The sequence below is a fragment of the Cnephaeus nilssonii genome, assembly GCF_951640355.1.
Source record: "Cnephaeus nilssonii genome assembly, chromosome: 13".
NCBI lineage: Eukaryota > Metazoa > Chordata > Mammalia > Chiroptera > Vespertilionidae > Cnephaeus > Cnephaeus nilssonii.
The window spans coordinates 71776122-71799981 of record NC_137084.1 but is presented as its reverse complement, the minus strand read 5'-3'; the positions used below and the strand labels follow the sequence as shown (position 1 = coordinate 71799981).

General features: G+C 38.1%; 1 protein-coding gene across 1 annotated transcript in view; it reads right to left on the bottom strand.

Moving 5' to 3' along the window:
* The window catches only part of GUCY1A2 (guanylate cyclase 1 soluble subunit alpha 2), a 311442-nt gene that overhangs the window by 203592 nt on the left and 83990 nt on the right, over window positions 1-23860 (bottom strand). The window contains exon 4 of the mRNA XM_079787360.1: window positions 19573-20288. Coding sequence (XP_079643486.1) covers window positions 19573-20288 — 716 coding nt within the window. The remainder of the gene's footprint in view (window positions 1-19572; window positions 20289-23860) is intronic.

Sequence of the window (23860 nt, the reverse complement as noted above, 5' to 3'; positions counted from 1 at the left end):
GATAAATAATTTACACAAAGACAAAATTCAAAGGCAAACAGAAGAACTGATTTAAAACAGTTTACTTCAAAGTGATCTGGGCCTGATAACTGACTCCAAATTCAACATGAACCCAATGTACAATGTTTCAAAAAAACGCACTTTGCATCAAGCACTCCCCAATCCTTCCTGGCCAGACCACATCTAGATTATGGCATTCACTTCAGGACCTAGCAACAAGTGAGAGCCTGTCCCCTGGAGGGCAAACTGTATGGTGCAATCTCTGAAAACCACGTCACATGAGCAATTGAGACACTAGCAATTCCTTGTCTCCAAAAGCAAATTTAGATTTACAAACAGCTGCTTTCATGCTCTTCCAACAGATAATTTGAGAATAGGTCAGATTGTCCACAGTTACCCAGGACTAGAGGAGACACACAAGACAGATCAACCCAGAATTAGGCTAGAGCAAAATTAATTAGCATGCAGAAAGGCAGAGGAATAGCTATATTTTTTTCACTGGGAATAAGTGAAAAAGTCATTAAATCACATTCCACCAAACAAAATTTATAATATATCAGTGTGAGTGAAGTATAAATCTATTAGCCCTCATTAGAAGTGTAAATAAGATTGCTCTTTCAGGACAATTTTAATTTATTAAAAGACACTGAACCATGTTTAATGGTTTAAATATTGCCAGTTGTTTGCCATTTGGATCATATAATTTCACATGACTCTTGTATAGTCATTAAAGCAAGTCCTGTAAGCTGTTTCTGGTTAACACTTTGTTAACAACTCAAGTGAGTAGAAGTTATTGTGTGTTTTTTTCACAATAATGAATAAAGTTGACTGTAAAAAAATTATATTTATTTTTAAAAATCTGTTTCATGAGTTTCCCTCATTCAGACTGTCCTTGTTGCAATTACTCTCAAATAATGGTACTTCAGTGCTTCATTAACTCCTGAGAGCAATGCAATTCTAGTAACAAAAAGCAATGGAACCAAAGAACTTATATGCATAGACGCATAATCCATGGACACAGACAATAGGGTGGTGAAGGCCTGGGGTGGGGGGTGGAGGTGGGTTAGCAGGGATCAATGGGGGAAAAAGGGGGACATATTGAATACTTACAACAATAAAGATTTTTTTTTTTAAAAAAAAAGCTATGGAACCTCTGCTTTCTCTGAAATGTTTATCCTATTTAGAATCCTAGGATGAGCCTAGTTTAGATTTTTCTTTTCACATTTTATAATCAATGCATATATGCAATATGTTGTACAACCAATGAAAAGTATAAGCCTTTAAGGTTATGCACTCTGCCTTAGTCTACGTGTGATGCAATGTAATTATGTGACACCCTGGGAAAGGCAAGAAGCAGGGCATGGAAGTCACCTATTTTTACATCTTGTTTCTGGATTTCTCATCATTATTTCCATGTTTACAGGACTCAATTTCCCATATCCTGAAATGTTCCAAGACCAGAACATGAAGCATGATTTCTGCTCCTACTGGACGTGACCAGAAAAATCTATCAGCTGTTTCCACACTTCCAGCCAACTGGAACATTCTAAGATGTCCTGTCCTCATATTCCCAGGGATCCATGCCAGAAATGTGAAAAAGACAAAATGTGACCCAAAAAGGGCTTCAGAGATGACTAAAAGACTAAAACAATTCTGGTGGAAAACTGCCCCCTTTTTATTAAGACTATGCTTTAAATAAATCTTTTAGGGCTCTTCCTTGACCAATATGAACATGTAGTTCTCCTATTTCCAATTTCCTTCTCCAATTCCCACTACAAAGAACCAATGATTCACTCTTTGATGGTCCCACAAAACAGTACTCATATTTCAATCTTCTTATCTGTAAAATGGGACTAGTCATTTGACCACACAAGGCTGTTGGAATAACGAAATGAGACTGTATAAAGAATTTAGTACAACGCCTTGCTCATACTAAGCACTTGATAAACAGTAGCTAAGCAAACAAGTAAAGAAACATACACAATATAGTGAGTGATAAGAGATTCCTTGAAGGTTGAAAGTGTCTTATATTCATATGTGTACTTTCAATATGCTTGTAATGAAACATGGTCAATACATGGTCTTGAACTGAACCATGACTGAATAGATGTATGTAATGGCAAAGGAAGAAGGGAAACAAAGGTTTGGAAGTCAAAATGCGAAATACCCATTGTAGAAACATGCTAGAAAATGAAGGGAAATTATAATATGAATGAATTACTTATGTAATGGGCAATGATTGTAATCGAACTAATAATCATAAATGAGGACCCATTATCAGAAAATTACTTCATTAGGATTTTATTTATGCCAGGCAAATTGTAATGACAGAGAAGTGCTGTCTAAGCAACAAAATTATTTTATATTAACAGAGAAAGTTTAAATATAACCCTGGGTTAATGAAAATTAATTTTATATATCTAGTAATACATCATAATTAAACAATACTTTACGAAGTGCTGTCACATGTACCTCAGACCTTAACAACAAAATAGAATGAATTACAAATCACTCAGTGATTTCCTTAGCAAACATTTCCTGAGTGCAATGGTAAAATGCTGAGGGTAGAGTAATAAAGAAAATTTGCCATATCTGACTGAAAAATTAAGGATAAAACAAGACACAGAGGCTGGGTCATGCATGTGACGAGACCAAGTGAACTCCCAGAACTTCTTCTGAAGGCCCAGAAAGTTATGCAGAGTCACATCCCCGTAAACATGCCATAGTCATTCAGAGAGTACAAAGAGGTACTATTCATGAAATATTGTGGGGACTTGTTTTTTAGTATATGGAATATTGGCAATGCTTACAAAGTCACACTATAGAACAGTGGTTCTCTTTTAAAAAATGTCTGACTAAAGCTAAGGAAACCATGCAAGAAAATCAAACACATTTTTAGAGTGTCCAATGATCCCTTATCAGGGATAGAAAATTGGAGTCGTTTTTCTCATATAAAGACCAAATTATTCATTCTCTTCTGTGATTTAGTAGTGTGGATTCAAGTTGAAATGTTCTATCTATAGGAATAAAGCTTCAGTAGTGAAGTTCCAGAAATCCATGTACTATATTGTGTCTACAGTTAAAGATATTGCATTGTATGCCTAAAAATCTGTTAGAAGGTAGATATTAGGTTGTTATTGCCACAATAAAATAAAAGTTTAAAAAAAGTGTCTACTTACAAATAGAAAAACTGGCAAACTGACATGTCAAATCTATGAAATACATAGTCCCATCAAATCCAAAGGATTATAGAGAAACTGAAAACAGAACCTGTAAAAAATTTATTATACATTATTTCTTTCTGTAAATTGTTGGAGAATAAGGACTATAACTTCACAAAAATTTAGATCCTTTTGAGTTATATAGAATCTAAACATGATGTAAAATAATACGTATATTATTTAACACAATAAACAACTTGCAATATGGAAAAAGTCCCTAAAGCCACAGAACAGAGTAGAATGGTAATTAAACCACTGAAAATAAGTTGTCATAACTAGTCTCATAAAGATATTAAGATTAGAAGAATTTATAACCTACCAAGGAAATGCCTCAAAGTACCACAGAATCCTTTCAATTTAGAACGTCTTTTCAACACTTATTAATTAAAATTCTAGTATTAAAGCTATACTTTTTATTATATTCATAGGAACATCCAAGTTAGAAATTGCACCCAAATTAGAAAATATGGAAATTCAAGGAACTGTAAATCATAGTATAAGTTTTTCATATATGTCGATGAAGATAGATTTCCCTCATATCTTTCCTAAAGTGGAAGGATTCTGAAGGAAGGATTTTGAATGGTCAACAGAGAGTCATTCACTCATAATTTTAAGATGTGTGAATTTGAAGTCTCAATCCTTTTAAGGAGTCATACATGTTACCAAATCATTCTCAATATTAACCATCAACAGCACCACAGATAAGTCTGTCCTGATAGTAATACAGTTCTTGACCTCTCCTTCAAAGAGAAAGAGTTGGGGATCAACTTTTTTCCTTTACTTTCTCCCACAATAAGATAGATTCTTGACTCCCCTGAATCTTCATGAAAAACACACACTGGCTCTAGTTAAAGTGAAAATAAACCAAAACTACTAAGTTATTCAAACATAAATAATTTGATTCTTTTCAGAAAAATAAAATGTGGCAAACTCTACTCATTCCATCACAAAATAAGAAAATACTATTAAACATGATCAAGGGTTCTGATCATATTTTTCAACTATGGTAAAAACAGATCTATCTACTAAGAGATCAGAGTTTTAATCAACTATATACTAGAAATGTGAACATTGGCTTTATATTTTCAATTATTAATGTAACCCAGAATAAAACTCATCAAAAACTCATATAGTAATGACTTGCTTACAATTTCAGGATTTCCTAAAGGTCCAATTTCATAAATGCTGAAAAGGATAAATAAATAACTTTCTTATAAAACACTCACTCCTCTAAATTGCAGATATTTTAAAGAAAATTTTACTATGTTTATTCACAAAAGATCACAGAAATCAAGTTTTCATTGTATTATGAGGAATGAAAATTGGCTGCTACATTTGGAAAATCCAAAAATATGGGTAACATCTCAAAGATACTTTATTGAGTTGAATTTTGATGAGGATTTTAGCATCTATCCTCATCAGAGATATTGGCCTGTAATTCTCTTTCTTTGTAATGTCTTTATCTGGTTTTGGGATTAGGGTAATGCTGGCTTCATAGAAAGAGCTTGGAAGTGCTCCTTCCTCTTGAATTTTTTTTGAATAGTCTGAGGAGGATAGGTTTTAGTTCTTTGAATGTTTGGCAAAACTCCACTGTGAAGCTGTTCGGACCAAGGCTTTTGTTTGCTGGAAGTTTTTTGATCACTGCTCCGATTTCATTGGTAGTTATCAGCCTATTCAGGTATTTTATGCTTCCTGGTTGAGTTTTGGAAGATTGTATTTTTCTAGGAATATGTCCATTTGTCTAGGTTGTCCAGTTTGTTGGAGTAGTTATTTGTAGTATTTCTTTTACAATCCTTTATATGTCTGTGGGGTTGGTTGTTACTTCACCTATTTCATTTCTGATTTTGTTTATTTGGGTTCTCTCTTTGTTTCTTGGTGAGCATAGCTAGGGTTCATCAATCTTGTTTATCCCTTCAAAGAACCACCTCTTGGTTTTGTTGATCTTTTGTACTGTTTCTATGGTCTCCATGTCATTTATTTCCACTCTGATCTTTATTATTTCCTTCCTTCTGCTTACTCTAGGCTCTTCTTGTTGCTCTATTTCTAATTCTTTAAGTTTCAGGGTTGGATCCAGCATTATATTAGAAAGATCAAACACCATGACCAAGTGGAATTTATTCCGGGGACCCAAGGCTGCTACGATATCCTCAAATCAATAAACGTGATACATCACATAAGCAAATTGAGAGACAAAAATCACATCATATCAACTGATGCAGAAAAATCACTTGACAAAATTCAACACCATTTCTTGATAAAAACTCTCAGCAAAGTGGAAGTAGGAGGATCATACCTCAACATAATAAAAGCCTTATATGACAAACCTACAGCCAACATCACATTCAATGGGCAAAACTAAAACCAATTCCCCTAACAACAGGAATAAGACAGGGATGCCCACTCTCACCACTCCTGTTCGATATAGTACTGAAAGTGACAGCCATAGAGATCAGACAAAAAGAAGAAATAAAAGGCATCCACATTGTAAAAGAAGAAGTAAAACTGTCATTATTCCCAGATGACGTGATATTGTACATAGAAAACCCTAAAGACTCCATCAAAAAACTATTAGACTTAATAAATGAATTTGGCAATGTAGCAGGATATAAAATTAACACCCAGAAACCTATGGCTTTTTTTATATACCCACAATGAACTCACAGAAAGAGAAACAACAACAACAACAAAAATCCCATTTACCACTGCAACAAAAAAATTAAGATACCCAGGAATAAACTTAACTAAGGAGTTAAGTAAAAGACCTGTACTCAGAAAGCTACAGGATGTTGAAAAAAGAGATAGAGGAAGACATAAACAAATGGAAGAATATACCATGCTCATGGATTGGTAGAATCAACATCATTAAAATGTTCATACTACCCAAAGCAATCTATAAATTCAAATCAATCCTCATTAAAATACCAATGGCATATTTCACAGACCTAGAAAAAACTCTCCAAAAATTAATCCTCTCTAATAAAATGGTAATATGCAAATTAGCCATCACTCTGCTACATAGGCCACGCCCACCAGCCAAGCCACGCCCACCAGCCAATCAGGGCGAGTATGCAAATTAACCCCAATCCAAGATGGCTACAGCCACAGTGAGTAAGGTTTCCCAGGTAACAGAGCAAGCCAAGCTTTCCATAGCCGTTGCAGGCCTAAGCCTCCACTCAAGCTACAAAGTTTCAATTATAGAAGGTAAACAAATTCAAACAAATGGTGGCAGAATGGAGCTTGAGAGAGCAGGCCAGGGTTGCCGGCGGCAACAGGGGAAGCAAAGCTTTCCACATACCCTGGCCGGGCTCACCCGCTTAAGGCTACAAAGTTTCAATAGTAGAAGGTGAATTAACTGCCACAGAGATGGCTGCCGCCCCAGAGGGAGCAGCAGGCTTGGCTCTGCTCCAGGCTACAAAGTTTCAATTGTAGAAGGAAAATAAATTCCAGATACCAGGGCCTCCGCTTGCATTGCCAGGGCGCGTGGCCGGCCTGCAAACCACCACAGGCCCCTCGCTCAGGCCGCCCCACACCCCAAGGGAACCCCACCCTGATCCGGGACACCCTTCAGGGCAAACCAGCTGGCCCCCACCCGTGCACCAGGCCTCTATCCTATCTAATAAAAGAGTAAGATACAGATTGGTCATCACTGCAACACACAATATAGCTGCCCCCATGTGGTTAAAGATCCTGCCCCCATGTGGACACAAGATGCCCACCACAAGACGGCCAGCAGGAGAGGGCAGTTGAGAGGGACCAGGCTTGCAAGGGAGGGCAGTTGGAGGTGATCAACCCTGCAGGAGAGGGCAGTTAGGGGTGACCAGGCCGGCAGAGGAGGGAAGTTGGGGGCAAACAGGCTGGCAGGGGAGCAGTTAAGCATCAACCAGGCTGGCAGCGGAGTGGTTAGGGGGTGATCAGGCTGGCAGGCAGAAGCGGTTAGGGGCAATCAGGAAGGCAGGCAGGCAAGCAGTTGGGAGCCAGCAGTCCTGGATTGTGAGAGGGATGTCTGACTGCCCGTTTAGGGATCCAACTGCCCACTGGGATCGGGCCTAAACGGGCAGTCGGACATCCCTCCAGGAGTCCCAGATTGGAGAGGGTACAGGCTGGGCTGAGGGACAACCCCCCGCCGTGCACGAATTTCGTGCACTGGGATTCTAGTATGAAATAAGAAAAGACCCCAAATAGTCACAGACGTATGTCGTAGCAATATCTTTACTGATACAGCTCCTAGGACAATGGAAACTAAGGAGAAAATAAATAAATGGGATTACAGTACATCAAAATAAAAAGCTTCTGCACAGCAAAAGAAACCATCAACAAAACAACAAGAGAGCCCACTGCAAGGAAGAACATATTTGCCAATGTTATATCCGATGAGGGCCTCATCTCCAAATTTATAGGGAACTCATACAACTTAACAAAAGGAAGATAAACAATCCAATCAAAAAATGGGCAAAAGAACCAAATAGACCCCTTTCAAAAGAGGACACACAGAAGGCCAAGAGACATATGAAAATATGCTCAAAGTCACTAATCATCTGAGAGATGCAAATCAAAACGACAATGAGGTACCATCTCACACCATTCAGAATGGCTATCATCAACAAATCAACAAACCACAAGTGCTGGCAAGGATGTGGAGATAGAGGAACCTTTGTGCACTGCTGGTGGGAATGCAGACTGGTTCAGCCACTGTGGAAAACAGTATGGCGTTTTCTCAAAAAATTAAAAATGGAACTCCCATTTGACCAGTAATTCCACTTCTAGGAATATATCCCAAGAAACAAGAAAAACCAATCAGAAAGGATATATGCACCCCTATTTTCATAGCAGCACAATTCACCATAGCTAAGATTTGGAAACAGTCTAGCTAAGATTTGGAAACAGCCTAAATGCCCATCAGCAGATGAGTGGATTAAAAAACTGTGGTACACTACACAACGGAATACTATGCTGCTGTAAAAAAGAAGGAACTCTTACTATTTGCAACAGCATGGATGGACCTGAAGAGCATTATGCTAAGCAAAATAAGCCTGTCAGAGAACAATAAATATCACACGATCTCACTCATTTGTGGAATATAATGAACATAAACTGGTGAACTAAAGTGGATTCAGAGACATAGAAGCATCAAACAGACCTTCTAATCTCAAAGAGAAGCCGGGGGTGGGGGGAAGTAGGAGGGGAAGAGATCAACCAAAGAACTTGTATGCTTGCATATAAGCATAACCCATGGACACAGACAGTACAGGTGTGAAGGTATGTGTGTGGGGGTAGGAACAACAGGGGAGAGATCAATGGGGGAAAAAGAAGACATATGTAATACTTTAAACAATAAAGAATCCTATATAATAAAAGCCTAATATGCTAAGTGTCCAACTGTTCATTCAACCAGTCATTATGACATGCACTGACCACCAGGGGGCAGAAGCTCTGACTGGTAGGTTAGCTTGCTGCTGGGAGTCCAGCTGATCGGGACTAAGTGAGACATGCCCTGGAGCTTTCCCGGATCCTTCCCCGGCCAGCCAACCTCCCACAGTCCCTCCTGGGCTGGCCAGCTGGTCTCAATCGGCCCCAATTGGAACTGGGCGAGAAGGCCCAATTAGCCCAATCAGGACTGGGAGAGACAGGCGACACACCCTGGAGCCCTCCCACAGTCCCTCTCCAGGCCCAGTAGTGCACCGGTAGGGTCCCTCAGCCTGGCCTGCACCCTCTTGCAATCCGGGACCCCTCGGGGGATGTCAGAGAGCCGGTTTGACCCAATCACCGCAGGCCAAGCCAAGGGACCCATCAGTGCATGAATCTGTGCACCAGGCCTCTAGTTAAATAATAAGAAAATATACTTTATTGAGTTGAATTTTGAAAGGTAGCATGCACTAAGTTGTAGAAGAAGAATTCCTAAATAGAATTATAGCTTTTATAAATCTCTATTCCACAAATTCATTAGTATTTTATATTAAATTATATTCCTTGTGAAAATAAAATGGTATAGACATTTTTCCTCATAATAGCATAAAAAGTTTATGAATACTACTTACTCCTTAAAAATAGTATTACAAAAATAATATGATCACATTATTTACTTTTAAAGATATTTGGATTCCCTCTATGAATCTTCAATAGAATATCTCTAAGAGGCTTTCATTCAATATTTTTTGAACCCCAAGTATTGTATAGCTCACTAACTCAAAAGGCAACTCTTAATTTTCCGTATATCAAATATTTGGAAAGTTCCTCTTAATTCTAAACCAAATCTACTTACTTCCTTATAAATCTACTCTTTGATATGATTTTTGCCTTCTGAAACAAACTAGAATAAATAATATCCCTCTTCTATTTTATTACTATTCAAATAATTGATGGCAGTTTCCATTTTTATAAATATTTTCATGCAAGGTACTTAAAACAGTACCTGGAATATTGAAAGATCTGTGTGTGTATATATTAATACATATGCATATATACAGAGTAGGCAAAAATAAGTTTACAGTTGTGAGTACATGAAACATAAGAGTTTATTCTTGTATTATTTATTATTATATTATTTTCCATATGAACAATTATAAACCTACTTTTGCAAACCCTATGTGTTTGTGTGTGTGCGTGCACATGTACATAGAAATGCTTTTTAAATATTAAACCACATTAAGAATAATTGATATTAAAATATAACAAAGGGATTAGGGCTTAATCAAAACTAAAGATTAAAGATAAAGGAAACAGCCCACAGAATGTCAGATAAGTTTGGTGGTAAAGCTGAAAGAAGTAGTAGACATTTGTGGAAGTCAGAAAAATGTGACAGTTATTTGTGCCAAGAAAATGAGAGAGGACAGGAGAAGCCCACTGGCCATCAGGTTGGTAAGAAAAACAACTTTTTTAAATTGCTCCAAGTCACTCAGCTAGCAAATGACAGAGACTTTGAACTTGGGAAGTTCTGCTCCAGAGATATATTCTTAATCACACACAACACTGCCAGCCAACACTGCTGTGCTTGTTCAGAAGAGATGCCAAACCAAGACACATGTGAAGCTACTTGTTTCAATCAGAATCATAACAGGCACCATCACAAACCCCACTTCAAAAGGAACGCTTAATTTATGATTTTAAAATTGCTATTGCAAGCAAGAATTGTGACCTCAATTCTGGTACCCACATACCAAATGTCAGAATCTTTGACGAGTCAACACATAATTTGATAAAAGGAGAAAAAGGAACCTATTGTGTTATGTTGCCATGCCTCTGATACCTTTTTCTGTCCTGAATATACTTCAGGAAGTCAGAGGCAGTTACTATGACCACCTAAGCCATCTTCCCAACACACTGAAAACAGAGTAGCAGTAATATCTGCAGACCTCACATGAATATAGGGTTACAGTTGCTAAGATAACTGCTGCATGTACTCTTAGGTGATGCATCTTGCAGTGTTGTCATAACACTGACATGTCAATGTTTTTCTAATGTTCTTGGAGGGCTCGATTGGCCCAGAGTATTATTGTTGCTCAGAGAAAAAAAGGAAGTCTAAAGGTACATATGGGCCTTGTGGTTCAGCTGCAATTGCTGGGTTACCATATGACCACATAGAAAAATATATACTCAGAAATACATCAGTAATTTCAATCTAAGCTACCAATACAAAACATAAAGTTCAGCATTAAGAGGAGATAGGAAACATGTAAACAGTATTGACTGATAACGTCTAGATTTACATCAGAAGTTTTTGAACAGAAATTTCTTCATAAATATTTTTACAGGAGAATAAATTGAAGAGAATAAAAAACTACTGTATAGGAAGTAACGAAGGTTGGGGTACTAGATGTGCCAAAATACGGTGGACTGCTAATGAGTAATCAGAGAAAATACTACACCAAAAATAGCTAAATGCACTACTAAAATAAATCTGGGGAAAAAAATGTTAAACACTAAATTGGCACATATTACTTTTTTGGAAAAACAAAGAGTTTTAAAAATGTAATTTTTTACAATTACATGACTAATGAGATTTGGGGTAAAAAGTAAAAATAAGTACACCAAAATGTCATCAGTAGACATTTCAGGGTTATTAATAATAAAAATAGATGTTTTTCTTCTTTTCTACACTTTACAAAAAAATAAAAATTATTTTATGATAAAAAATCAAAAGGAATATAATAACAGATTGAAAAAATATAAAATATATTAATAAAATTTTCAGTGGCTACAAAAAGATATAGTTCTATTTTAAAAAAGGAAGAGGGAAGGGGAGGCAGAAGCTGGGTGGAGAGGGAAATGGGGAGATGGAGACATCTGTAATAGTGTCAACACTAAGTAAAAAATGAAGAAAAAAGAAGAAATTAAACTGGTGTGCAAGGACACAAAATGTGTCACATGGCATCATGGAGCAACCACTTAAGGAATCCTTTCAGCATTAGGATATGAGAGAAATACATAAGCCTTACATATGTTTTGAAAAGATCACATGCCTTTTTTTTTTCATTGAGGTATTCTCTGCCCAATCAATCTCTTCAACCCCTGAGACCAATCACTCTCTATTACAGTCACATGTTCTATGTCCTTCATAGAAATAAGGAGAAATAACAATACAATTAATAACTAACTTCTCATTATAAATATTAGAGGCCAAAAAGAGCAAATTATATATTCAAATTGCTGGGGGTGGGGGGGACTACTGTCAACAAGAATTCTATATCTAGAAAAACCATAGAAAATTAAGATGAAATAAAACCATTCCCAGATGAACAGAGTAATAGAACTTTTGACTAGTAAGTGTACTGTACTAAGCATACTAAAGGAACTCCCTCAGGTTGAAAGAAATACATGAATACATGGGAAGAAATAAAAACACTGGTAATGGCTAACATGTGGATAAATATAAGAGAATGTATGCATACACTTTAATATATTGTTCTTTATTTTCCTAATTCCTTTTTAAAAACCCATATATAATATAATTGAAATTATATATATTATATATATAATTATTACAACAATTATATATATATATAATTGGGGAAAAATGTCCTTGTGTAAGGATTAACAAACAAAACCAAAAATAGATTTAACAAAAAATGCAAGGCCTCTAACATTGAAAACTGTAAAACATTTTTGACAAAAATTAAAGAAGATCTAAATGAATTGAGAGAAATATATTCATGGAATGAAAGACTCATTATTGTTAAAATGCCTATTCTTTCTAAATTGATCTATAGATTTAGCACAATCCCTATCAAAATTCTGGAAGCTTTTTCAGAAATTGGCAAATTGATTAAAATATTTATGTGGAAATGTACAGGGGGGTGAGGGCATGAGTAGGGAGGGTTGGGAGGGTAATGGACACATATGTAACACCTTAGTCAATAAAGAAATTATTTTAAAAATAATAATATTCATGTGGAAATGTAAAGAACCTAGAATAGTTAAAACAAATTTTGAAAAAGAACAAACTTGAAGCACTTAACACATCCAATTGCAAAGTTTAACTTTGATACAGTAATCAAAAAACTGAATTATCAGCATAAATATTATATGAATTCATTTATAGGAAATGTCTAGAAAAGGCAAATCTATAAAATGACAGTAGGACAATGGTTGTCTGGGGTTGGGAGTAGAAGCAGGGATTAACTGCAAATAGGTACAGAAGCCTTTGGGTGACAATAAGGTGTTCTAAAATTGCATTGTTGTGATAGTTGCCCAGTTATATACATTTATTAAAAATTATTTCACTTAATACTTACAAAAATGTTAATGTGAATGAAGAGAATACCATTAACAAGTTTTTGCTTTTTAATTTATTGATACTTAAGTTACCACCTAAATGATTCTAAGTTGAAAGGGAAGAATTAAAGGAAGATTGTAAATAATTTTTAACTAAGGGGCTAATTTCCACCCGCAGCAGAACCTACAACATGATCCTATATAATAAAAGGCTAATATGCAAATCGACCAAATGGCAGAACGACCGGTCGCTATGATGTGCACTGACCACCAGGGGGCATATGTCAATGCAGGAGCTGCCCCCTGGTGGTCAGTACACTCCCACAGGGGGAGCGCCGCTCAACCAGAAGCCGGGCTCACGGCTGGCGAGCACAGCGGCGGTGGAGGGAGCCTCTCCCACCTCTGCAGCAGCACTAAAGATGTCCGACTGATGGCTTAGGTGGGAGTGGGCCTAAGCCATCAGTCGGACATCCCCTGAGGGCTCCTGGACTGCAAGAGGGAGCAGGCTGGGCTGAGGAACACCCGCCCCCCTGCCCTGAGTGCACAAATTTCATGCACCAAGCCTCTGGTAACTAAATGATATCTAGTCTTCTCCCTACTAAATTCAGGGCTGCAATATTTCCTGCTAACAAAAATAAAAACATGGCAAAATGTGCACTTTAAGCATAAGTGCTGGAAACAAATCAGTTTCACTAAAAGAGAGATGTTGACAGGAAGCCAGGAAGGCTGGTCAACAACCTTAATTGCTCTAACCACTCACCCTTTAGTTGTTTACATTGTTAGCTGAAGCAGCCTCCACCTTTGTTTGTCCCATGTAAGTTTCTGTTATTTCCTGCCTAAGGGCTACATGTAAGTTTCTGTTATTTTTGCCTAAGATGTTTTCCCCAAAACCTCATTAAAAGGGATGGCAGGGCCAGAGCAGTCAGTAGTTCTCCCACTAGAGGTGGACTACCGCCTGGCCCCCCATTTCGCCAAATTGAATTTCTTCAAGTCTCCTTTCATTTGTGTGCGGCCCTTCTCCAGAACTCGAACCCTGAACTGGAACCCTGGACCCCGCGGGACGTGGAAAGGGATTCCTACAATAAGGATCATTCTAAGAAATTTGTAATTCCCTATATAATCATCTATCTCTCCTCTGACATAGATAATACAGTAACTGTATAGTAACATAGCATTACACAATAATGCTAACATTATAGGCATAAAAAAATCGAGAGAGAGCCGGGATGAACCACAGTAATAACTGCATCAGAACCTCAATTTGTCTAGCATACTTTAAAAAAGGCAGTTTATGGTCAGGGGAAAGTTCTAGAGGAAAATGAACAACACAAAAATTAACAGATCCCATTTATAATTGCAAGAGCAAAAAAATTCCAGATAATTTTAATGATGTTATGTCTATGTTCTATAATGCCAGTTTTAAAAAGAGTTCTGTCATGTTGTCCATCACTAAAAATGTTGTTCAATATTTGAAATTTTCTAAAGAATATTATGATCCAAACAGAGAAGAAAAGCTCACATTTCCCCAAGTTAAATTAAAGCTGAAGTCAAAGAATCTATTCTTGACAGCCCGATGAAACTTGTCTTTCAACAGTGTCATTACGGCATGGTAAGATGAATAAGTATATTTTAAACTTTTCAATCATCATGTCAGAAAGCATGGGGCATGCATCTGGAAAAGATTAAAAAGCATTTTGAAAACTGATTTGACCACAGATATCAGAGGTTAATTCTTCCCTTATTCTTTGAGAATTATTTCTCAGCATTTGTTTCACAGCTTCTAATTAATAAAACAAATATGAGGATATTTCTGGGGATTGAAAAAGAAATGTGTTGTGATACTCTTCTTCAGTTCCAAACCTGAGAACTACAGGAAGGTGGGTAACGATGTCATTGCTCTGTCCTAGAGGTGGTGTACTTCAAGTGCCGGACTCCTTCCGCAGTGTTATTAAAGTTCTTTGAAGCGTTGCTACTAAGAAAAAAACGTCAAAAGAGCTCACATTCTTATTGTTTCTCAAAATCCATCGCTGTTTCAGATTGTGCCTAAGATAACAAGTCCATTTTATTTTAAAAGCCACTGGCAAGGCCAAGTGCTGCAACAAAGGAGCATGAAAGAGGTTAGTAGACACAGGTGATAGAAACTTGGTTCCAAACTGAAAAGGAGACTAGGAATTTTAAAGCAACGATAGTCTACATAGAAAGCAGATCCAGAGTTCCTGCAGCTTAGGTCACAAGGGGGTCTTCCAGTCTATCAAGAAGACAAGCCCTAGCCGGCTGCTCAGTTGATTAGAGCATCCTCCCCAGATGCCAAGGTTGCAGGTGTGATTCCCCAGTCAGAGCACATAAAAGAAGCAACTAACGAATGCATATGTAAGTGGAACAACAACTAATGGATCTCTTTCTCTCTCTCTCTCTCTCTCTCTCTCTCTCTCTCTCTCTCTCTCTCTTCCTTTCTCTTCCTCTCTCTCTCAAATCAATTTTTAAAAAAGACAAGCAGCAGGGCCCAAGTCATATATTGTGAAGATGTTAGGTATGCTTGCTATTTCTCTAAAATTATTAAACATGCTGACCACCTCCAGTGGCAAGAAATGAAGCAGAAACTGGATAGGAGGAATGATACAAGTAGAAAGAAACAATAATACTAGTCATGGTAGAAGTGAAAATAATGAACATTTATTTAACACTTAACCTAGCGCTGAAGATTTAATAAGAACTTTACATGGAGTGTGTCATTTAATCCTCACAAATAACTTTCTGAGTTATTTGACAGCGTAAGCTGCCAGAGAATTATTTTAACTTGGCCTTGATAACAGAATGGTTGAAAAGTCAGATTCCCCTCTGCCTCTCTAAAAATGCATCTGACTTTGTTGAATTACAGGAATGATAGAAAGCTTCATGATCAATTGAATTCATATAAATTTATATATTGCTAAGAATGACTTCTAACGAGTAAAAATATTAATGATTAGTCTAGGTTCCTTAATTTCCAAATGAATCAATTTGAGGCTCAGAGATTACGAGACTTACTAAAAATCATGATTGTCAGAGATACCTCTCTCTCAGTCTGTGGACACTTGCCCCACACATCACGACTCCACAATGCAGAGAAGGAGACTATGGGCCATTCCTCTAATTTGTAACAGTCCTACTACAAATGCAGTCTCTTACATACAAAAAAAAACTGCTTTGGAGTCAATGAGTTAGTTTATGTGACCGAATGTTAATACCTAAACTGCATATTGGACTGCAAAAAATTTCTTCTTAAACTACCACAATGCCTCAATAGACCTATGGGATAAACTTCCAAATTCTAAGAACAATAATAGATTAGAATGACCTGAAAGATAGACAGCACAATAACATGGATTCCCAATTCAGTCTTAATTCCCAATGCTGAATCTGTTTTTTAAAATAATGAACTTCCCTGGCTGGTTTCTCTCAGTGGTTAGAGTGTGGGCCTACACACTGAAGGACCAGTGGTTCAATTCCTGGTCAAAGGCACATACTTGGGTTGCAGGTTGGACCCAGGCCCTAATCATGCAGGTTCAGGAGGAAACCAATTGATGCGTTTATCTCACATTAATGTTTCTTTTCTTTCTCTTCCTCTCGCCTTCTTCTCTCTCTAAAAATCAATGGAAAAAATATCCTCGGGTGAAACTTAGCAACAAGAAATTTTTAAATAATAAAACAATTAACCAACTAATTCATATTTAATGCCTGACATCTGATAAGAGAAGATGATGAAAAAAGGAAGTTGAGCTTAAAGAAAAACAAAAACATAGGAATGCCATATGGGAAACAATAAAATTGAGAAAGAAGAATATGTGAAGCATGGATGATCACTTAGAGAAGATGTAGAGGGAACCAAAATAAAATGGAAATCAGAGCTTTTACAAGCCATCTGGAAAAGTTCATTTTACCTCAAAATTCTGTTTAATTAAAACCTGGCCACAATTACTGCCATCAGTTGCCTGTCGGTGACATTCTTGGTAAACAATCCTTATGTCTTTATAACTCTTTAAAACTACAATGCTGATTTTCTGTTTCATCAGTATCTCATCAAATTGCTCACAAGCACGCTCCACCCCTCGCCATGCAATTAACCACTGACTAACAACACAAAATGACAAAGATCATGGTTTAGCTAAAGCACTATAGTTCAATTTGCAAATAATTTACTGCCATTTGGCTTCATGTTTTTGTAGGTTTGTTTTGTTGTTGTTTTTTGACAACAGGGGTGGTGGCTCATAGGTATTAAAATGAATAGTCAAAATATTCAAATTACTATGAAAGCCTTCACTGTTAGAGAAAGAAATAAATCCTAAATTATTTTTTAAAAGCACTTTCTTATCAAAGCCCACTAAAGAATTAGAAACACGAGACAACATGGAACTATTATGGGGGAAATAATGAATCAAGGTCAAATTTATCAACAGAACCATAATTTTTAACCCTGGTTTTTCTTCCTTCTTTCCATGTTTTAAGTAACTACAAATTTGGAATTTGGCAACATAATAATTTAAAAATGCTATCTATCTAGTTCAGACTCCATGTCACAACTTTATTAACTATGGTTTCCGTTTGGGCCAACGATAGCCTCACAAATGATCCATCCTGGTAAACCCAGGTAAGAAGCAGAAATGCAAAGGTAGGATAGCCAGACTGTTATTCTTATTCTAACTGAAAATCCTGCCTATCGCTTTATTTTTAAACCGCCACTAACATGTTTAAATTATAATTGCATCTTCTCAATAAGCACAGTCCCTTATTATTGGAACTGGCAGGGGGCCTTGACATTTGAGTCATCATTTCACTATGTCTATTTCTTACCCTGGTATACAAATTAAATAGAAATACCAGCCAGATGAATTATGAATGGCGGGGGGGAATCTGAAGCAGTAACTTTAAATTGAGTTCATTTTTCTCAAGTCTACCAAAAAATATAAAGCAATTAACATTGCTAATAATACATTCTACTGTAGGCACATTTCAAAAATATTAACTTCCATTCTAAAGACCAAATATGCTACAAATCCTCCTAGCCAAATATTGTACTTCTTTAAGACAGAAGCAACAGCTTTAATATTCCCTATGGTACAAAAGCTACAATAATTCCGGTTTTAACGCAACTACAAATAGGGACAAAAATACACATTTAACAACTGTCTTCCAATCTAAAGAGATTCAAAATGGATAGCAATTATTGAATATATATATATTGCACATGTGAAAAATATTATTTAAAACATCATGTGTAATCAAATATGAATAATATAGTTCATTCAGACTAAAATATCCAAAAATGTACTAAAATGGAATCTTCAGGCTCTCCTTAGATGTTTTCTAGTCTCTGAACTTATATGATGAAAATACAACTGGATGATTTTTCCTACATCACCTGATTCAGTTATACTAAATGGATGTGCATCCTTCCATCTTTCTCTGATATTTTGTTTAAAATTTTTCCATTGATTTTCAAAATTATAAAAATGAATCAATTATAAAACTAACGTTGATTAAAATCCTCAAAAATACCTGACTCTGCCTTTTTTTATTGCAGGCACTCTAGAATATGTGTAGATTATTCATTCACTGGGTTTTTAATTGTTTCTGCAACTCTTCTTTTGGCCCAGAGCAACCAATTCATTTCTGAAAGCCAACAGCTTTTCCAAAATGCTTGGAAGCAAGCCTAACGCATCTTTATTTACCTTGATACAAAATATTGAAAATAATCTCTATTGAAAACTAAGTGTACATTCAAATGTCTATTCTGATGATTAGCATTAGTTTTCCTTTTAATTACTGAAAGTATATTACCAAATTTAAAATAGTCATAGCTGATTTTTCTTTATTATTTATTATTTATTTTAATGTTTATTTTATTATTTATTTTAATGTTGACTTTTTTCTAAAAAAAAAAAAATATTTACCTGAGGGAATATATTTGTCTAAACTCAACTACTTAAGATATACTTCTGTTATCCTTTCATATTTATTTATAATTTATATTCCAGATGTTTCCAAAAGGGTTTCAAAAAATTTACAATAAACATTCCTGGGTCCACTGTTCCAAGGAAATGAGTCTTTTATTTCAACATTAAAATTTAATTGAAACTCTGAGATAGTTGCTTCATTTCCAACTTTTAGAAAAATTCTACATGTTAAGACAAAACTAGAATGTAAAACAGATGTACCGAGATTATGAAATTTAGAACAGAACATATTCAAAGTGTAGCTAATTCCTGACCTATATTTATTTAAGGATAAGGCAAGCAAGACCCACCATGCTGAAACCAGGGTTACCTTTTCTCTCATAATTTGTCTTCAATCAGTGGAAATATTCATGGGTCTACAATACCAGATTTTGAATGAACCCTATCATTTTTATAATTACTATGGCTCATATTAATAAATGTCTTATTTTTATATGCTGAAATAAATTAATGGAAGAGGCAAACACTATGCAAAATGGCTGGGAATAGGGCCAAATCTTATTACATACATCCAGGGACCAGTAATTTTCTAAATGGCACTTTAAGCTCTCTTGCCTAAATAATTACAAGTACAGCCGGCATGTAATTTACTGAAATAATTACGCACTCTTCTAGTCCCCATCACCCATCTCAAGTCCATGGCCACTTACCTTGTCTTTATTTTCCGTGCCAGAGGCCTCAGGCTTGGTCCTAATCACAAATGGGGTGGACAGTCGCAGCAGGACCCTTTCGAAGGTGGCAGTAACCTTCGGAGAAACGATCTCGAAGCAGTCCTCAAAACTGAGCACTTTGTGAGTGTCACATCGAAGCTGCTTCCTCAGGCCTTCCCCCAGCTGAAGGACTGACATGTGGGGGTCAAACATCAAGTGGAAAGGAAAGGCTCTGCAGAAGGTGTTGATGCTAATTCTGAGGTCCTCGGGAACTTGGGAGGTTCCCTGTGCAAGGTTCTTCGAGATATTGGTGCTTTCACATTCTTTGATAAGAAAAGTGAGGCAGCTGCAGTTGCCTGGGTTTGAGCCATCAGAGCATAACTCATTTGCAACCTGTTCCACTTCCACATCCAGCTGGTAGATCTTCTTTCCTGCGGCCTTAATCATCCCCAGCATCGCAAAGCCCACAATCTGGTGAGGGTGGAAGTAGTGGAGCATGAGAGTACCTTCAGGGAGCTCTTTGCATAGGAATGATGGTGACTCCAGAGTGGCCTGTTTTCCAAAAGAAGTTCTAATGTGTTCCAACAAAGCATCGAAGCCATTAAAAAAGTCCTGCAACGTGCCACCTACCGCTCGAAGGACTCTCTCGTTCTCATCAAAGCATATATTAAAGAACTCCTCACCAAATCTTTCTTGAATTTCCTCGAACTTCAATCCTAGAGGTAAATGGGAAACAAATGTTAGTGAAGGATAATATAAACAACTAAATTTAAAGCTTTTAAATACTTATCAAATGACATAGCTAGGGAGTGAAACATGAGAGGTACACAAATCTCCCAAGTAAGTTAACTCATTCATCTTGAGTCAGAGAAAGTACACTTCATCTTCTGGATGGTTCTAAAATGTTAATGAGCATAAACTATTTTGTTTGTTTTTTAAAAATACTTTATTTTTTAGAGTAGTTTTAAATCCAAAGCAAAATTGAGCAGAACGTAAAGATATTTTCTATACACCCCTCACCCCCTCTACACACAAGCCCCCCGCCACTATCAACATAGTGCACTGCAGCAGTACATTCATTACAATCAATGAACCTACACTGACATAACATTATCACCCAAAGTCCAGAGTTTACATTAGGGGTCTCTCTTGGTATTGTATTCCTTGGGTTATGACAAATGTGTAATGACATGTGTCCACCATTAAAGTCTCATCCAGAGTAGTTTCACTACCTTAAAAATTCTCTCTGTTTCACCTATCCATTTCTCCCTCCCCCAACACATGGAGCAATAACTTTTTAATTTTGCTGCTAATCTAACTTTTCTTTTCAACACCCTTTTCTTTTCAACACCATTTGCTGTAATGAGCACAAAATAATGCCTTTTCCTTAATGATTTCCCTCATTGTTAAAGGATCTTTATGGGGATAACTACGAGATTGTCTCTATATTATGTCCATCCAATATGCCATCTTACGTATCAAAATTCATCTGTTAAGTGGTAAATATCAACCAGAAAGGGCACCTGTGGGTATATGAGGAAATGTGTCAGGTTATCTAGGGAAAACAGACGACTTAAGTTAGCCATCTCAGGGGACGTCCTAGAGGTCCCCAGGGAGAGACAAAAACAAGAAATTTAAAATGGCAGAACTGTGGAATGGTTTGCATTCTTTCACCTGTAACAAAGGTAAGAACAGCCAAGAGTGGAGTAGGAATCTGAGCAGATAGAGTTAAAGGTCTTTGTTAAGTTTTCTAAGTCCATATTTATTCCTAGATGCTATGGCAAAAAGAACTCTACCTTATAGTAATGCAATTATAATAAAAAATTCATATGCACATACACACACAAATGTATTATGTAGGAATTAGAAACAGGCACATGTGATCAAGTAGATTCACCCTTCAGGATGATCTGAGGAAAAATAAGGAGGGAATTTATGGTCCAAAGAGGAGTACATATAAAAGAGTTGAATCTGTATGCTAAAGAAAGCTTTGCCCTAGCCAGTGTGGCTCAGTTGGTTGGGCCTTGTGCATCAAAAGGTTGCTGGTTCAATTCCTAGTTGGGCCAGATGGCCCCGTGGTGGGCTCGATCCCCGGTAGGGGGAGGGCAGAAGGTAGCAAATCGATGTTGCACTCACATTGATGTTTCTCTTTCTCTCTCCCTCTCCCTTTCTCTGTATCTAAAAATCAATAAAAATAGTTTTTTTACAAGAAGAAAGCTTCTATTAGACTCACTCTATGGCTTCTCCTTTGACTTTGGCTGTGTTGGGAAACAAGAATTTAGCACCCCAAAATATGTTTGTCATGAGTTTATTTTGGGCTGATTCTTTTTAAGAAACAAAAGACTCAGGAAGGGCTTTTTACCTCCCCCTTAATTGCCTAAGAGAATTTAGATAAACAGCCTAGTCTTGAAAGAGCTTTCACCAGAGATATTACAAAGAATATGTTAGGTGTGATAGGGCTTAGAGACCAAAGTCCTCTCTGTATCCCATTGTCTACTCATGGCCCAGTAAACAGATGTTTATCCGTCTCCATGGGAACTGCCTTCCTCCCCTCTGAAGTAGCAGACTCCTACCCCTCTTCTTAGTTCATAATAGCTTATATGCCCCAGTTGCTGACCACCTGTGGGCCCCATGTTCCTATGGAGCCCCAGTACATACGTAATTAAATTTGTTCTTCTTCTGTAAATCTGTCTCATACCAATTTAATTCTTCGACCAGCCAGAAGAACCTAGAAGCATAGAGGATTTTTCCCCTTCCCAACAGCTAAAATCAATACATGTAGTTTATCTATATCTATATAAATAATAGAGAAATATGTTAACTAACTGGGACACTGTATCGGGTCAACCGGACAGGAGGAGGTTGTGTGCGCAGCATCAGGGGTAGGGCGGCATGGGCCTCCGCGCCTGTGCTGGGGGAGGGCCTGATCAGCAGTGGTCGTGGCTGCTTCAAGGGCCTGAGAAGGAGGCAGGGCCAGACCGGCAGTGGCCACAGCTGTTGCGTGGCCCGGAGAGTGAGGCAGGGCCCAACCAGCAGTGGCTGTGGCTGCTGCGGGGCCTGGGGAGGGAGGCAGGGCCAGACTGGCAGTGGCCACAGCTGTTGTGTGGCCCGGAGAGCGAGGCAGGGCCCAACCGGCAGTGGCTGTGGCTGCTGCGGGGCCTGGGGAGGGAGGCAGGGCCGGACTGGCGACTCGAGGGTGGGTGGCGCCACACGATTTCGAATCGCACGCTGGGCTCCTAGTCTACACTAATAAAAGAGTAACATGCTAATTGACTGTACCTTTGCAAGGCCCACCAGCCAATCAGGAGTGAGTATGCAACTTAACCCAACAAAGATGGCAGCTTAATTTGCATACATAGGCGCTGAGCAGCCGGGGGCGGGGCGGGATGCTTGCGTCATCACCATGGCGACAACGCAGGTGTTCTGCACCACCCCAGCCGCTCTGGGCCTCTGGGCAGCGTGGGAAGGCGGAAAGGCGGCTCTGGCCAGAGCGAAGGCGGTGCCGGCAGCCAAGGGAAGGAAGGCCCATTCTTGCACGAATCTTCACGCATCAGGCCTCTAGTACTATATAAAAGCCTACATGACCAGAACACCGGAAAGACCAGAACAACCAGAAGGACTGGTTGCTATGATGCACACTGACCACCAGGGGGGCAGATGCTCAATGTAAGAGCTGTCCCCTTGTGGTCAATGCACTCCCACAGCCAACCTCCTGCAGCCAGCCAACCTGCCACGATCCCTCTCCCCATCCAGCAGGCCCCAGCCAGCAGCCAGCAGGAAGGCCCAGACTGGCAGCTTGAGGCTGGAAGGAAAGCCCGGCCAGCAGCAGGTTGCTGGCAGGAAGGCAGGGCTGGTCAGGGGGAGGGGCTGCGGGAGGGAAGATCCCGACCGACAACCAGAAGGAAGGCCCCAGCCGGCAGCCAGAAGGCCCCAATCGGCCCTGATCACCAGCCAGGCCTAGGGACCCCACCTGTGCATGAACTTCATGCACTGGTCCTCTAGTGTATTAATATCCCCTTGCCTAGTCTACTCCATTGTATAAAAAGGTCCTGGAAATTAGGCAGGACTTTAGTAGTGCCCTGCTAGAGTGCAGAGCAGAATGGGTTGTCTATGGCTTGTTTTTTTGTCCCCACCTACTATGTTTTAAGGAGTGAGGGAATAACACAGTTAACAAATAGAGTAAAAAAAAAACATCAAATATTTTTTGAGAGCTTTCTATAGAGTCTAAAACTGTGGTAGACAAGCTAAGTGGCCAGTTTTACAAAGAAGTTCTTACAATAAATATGAA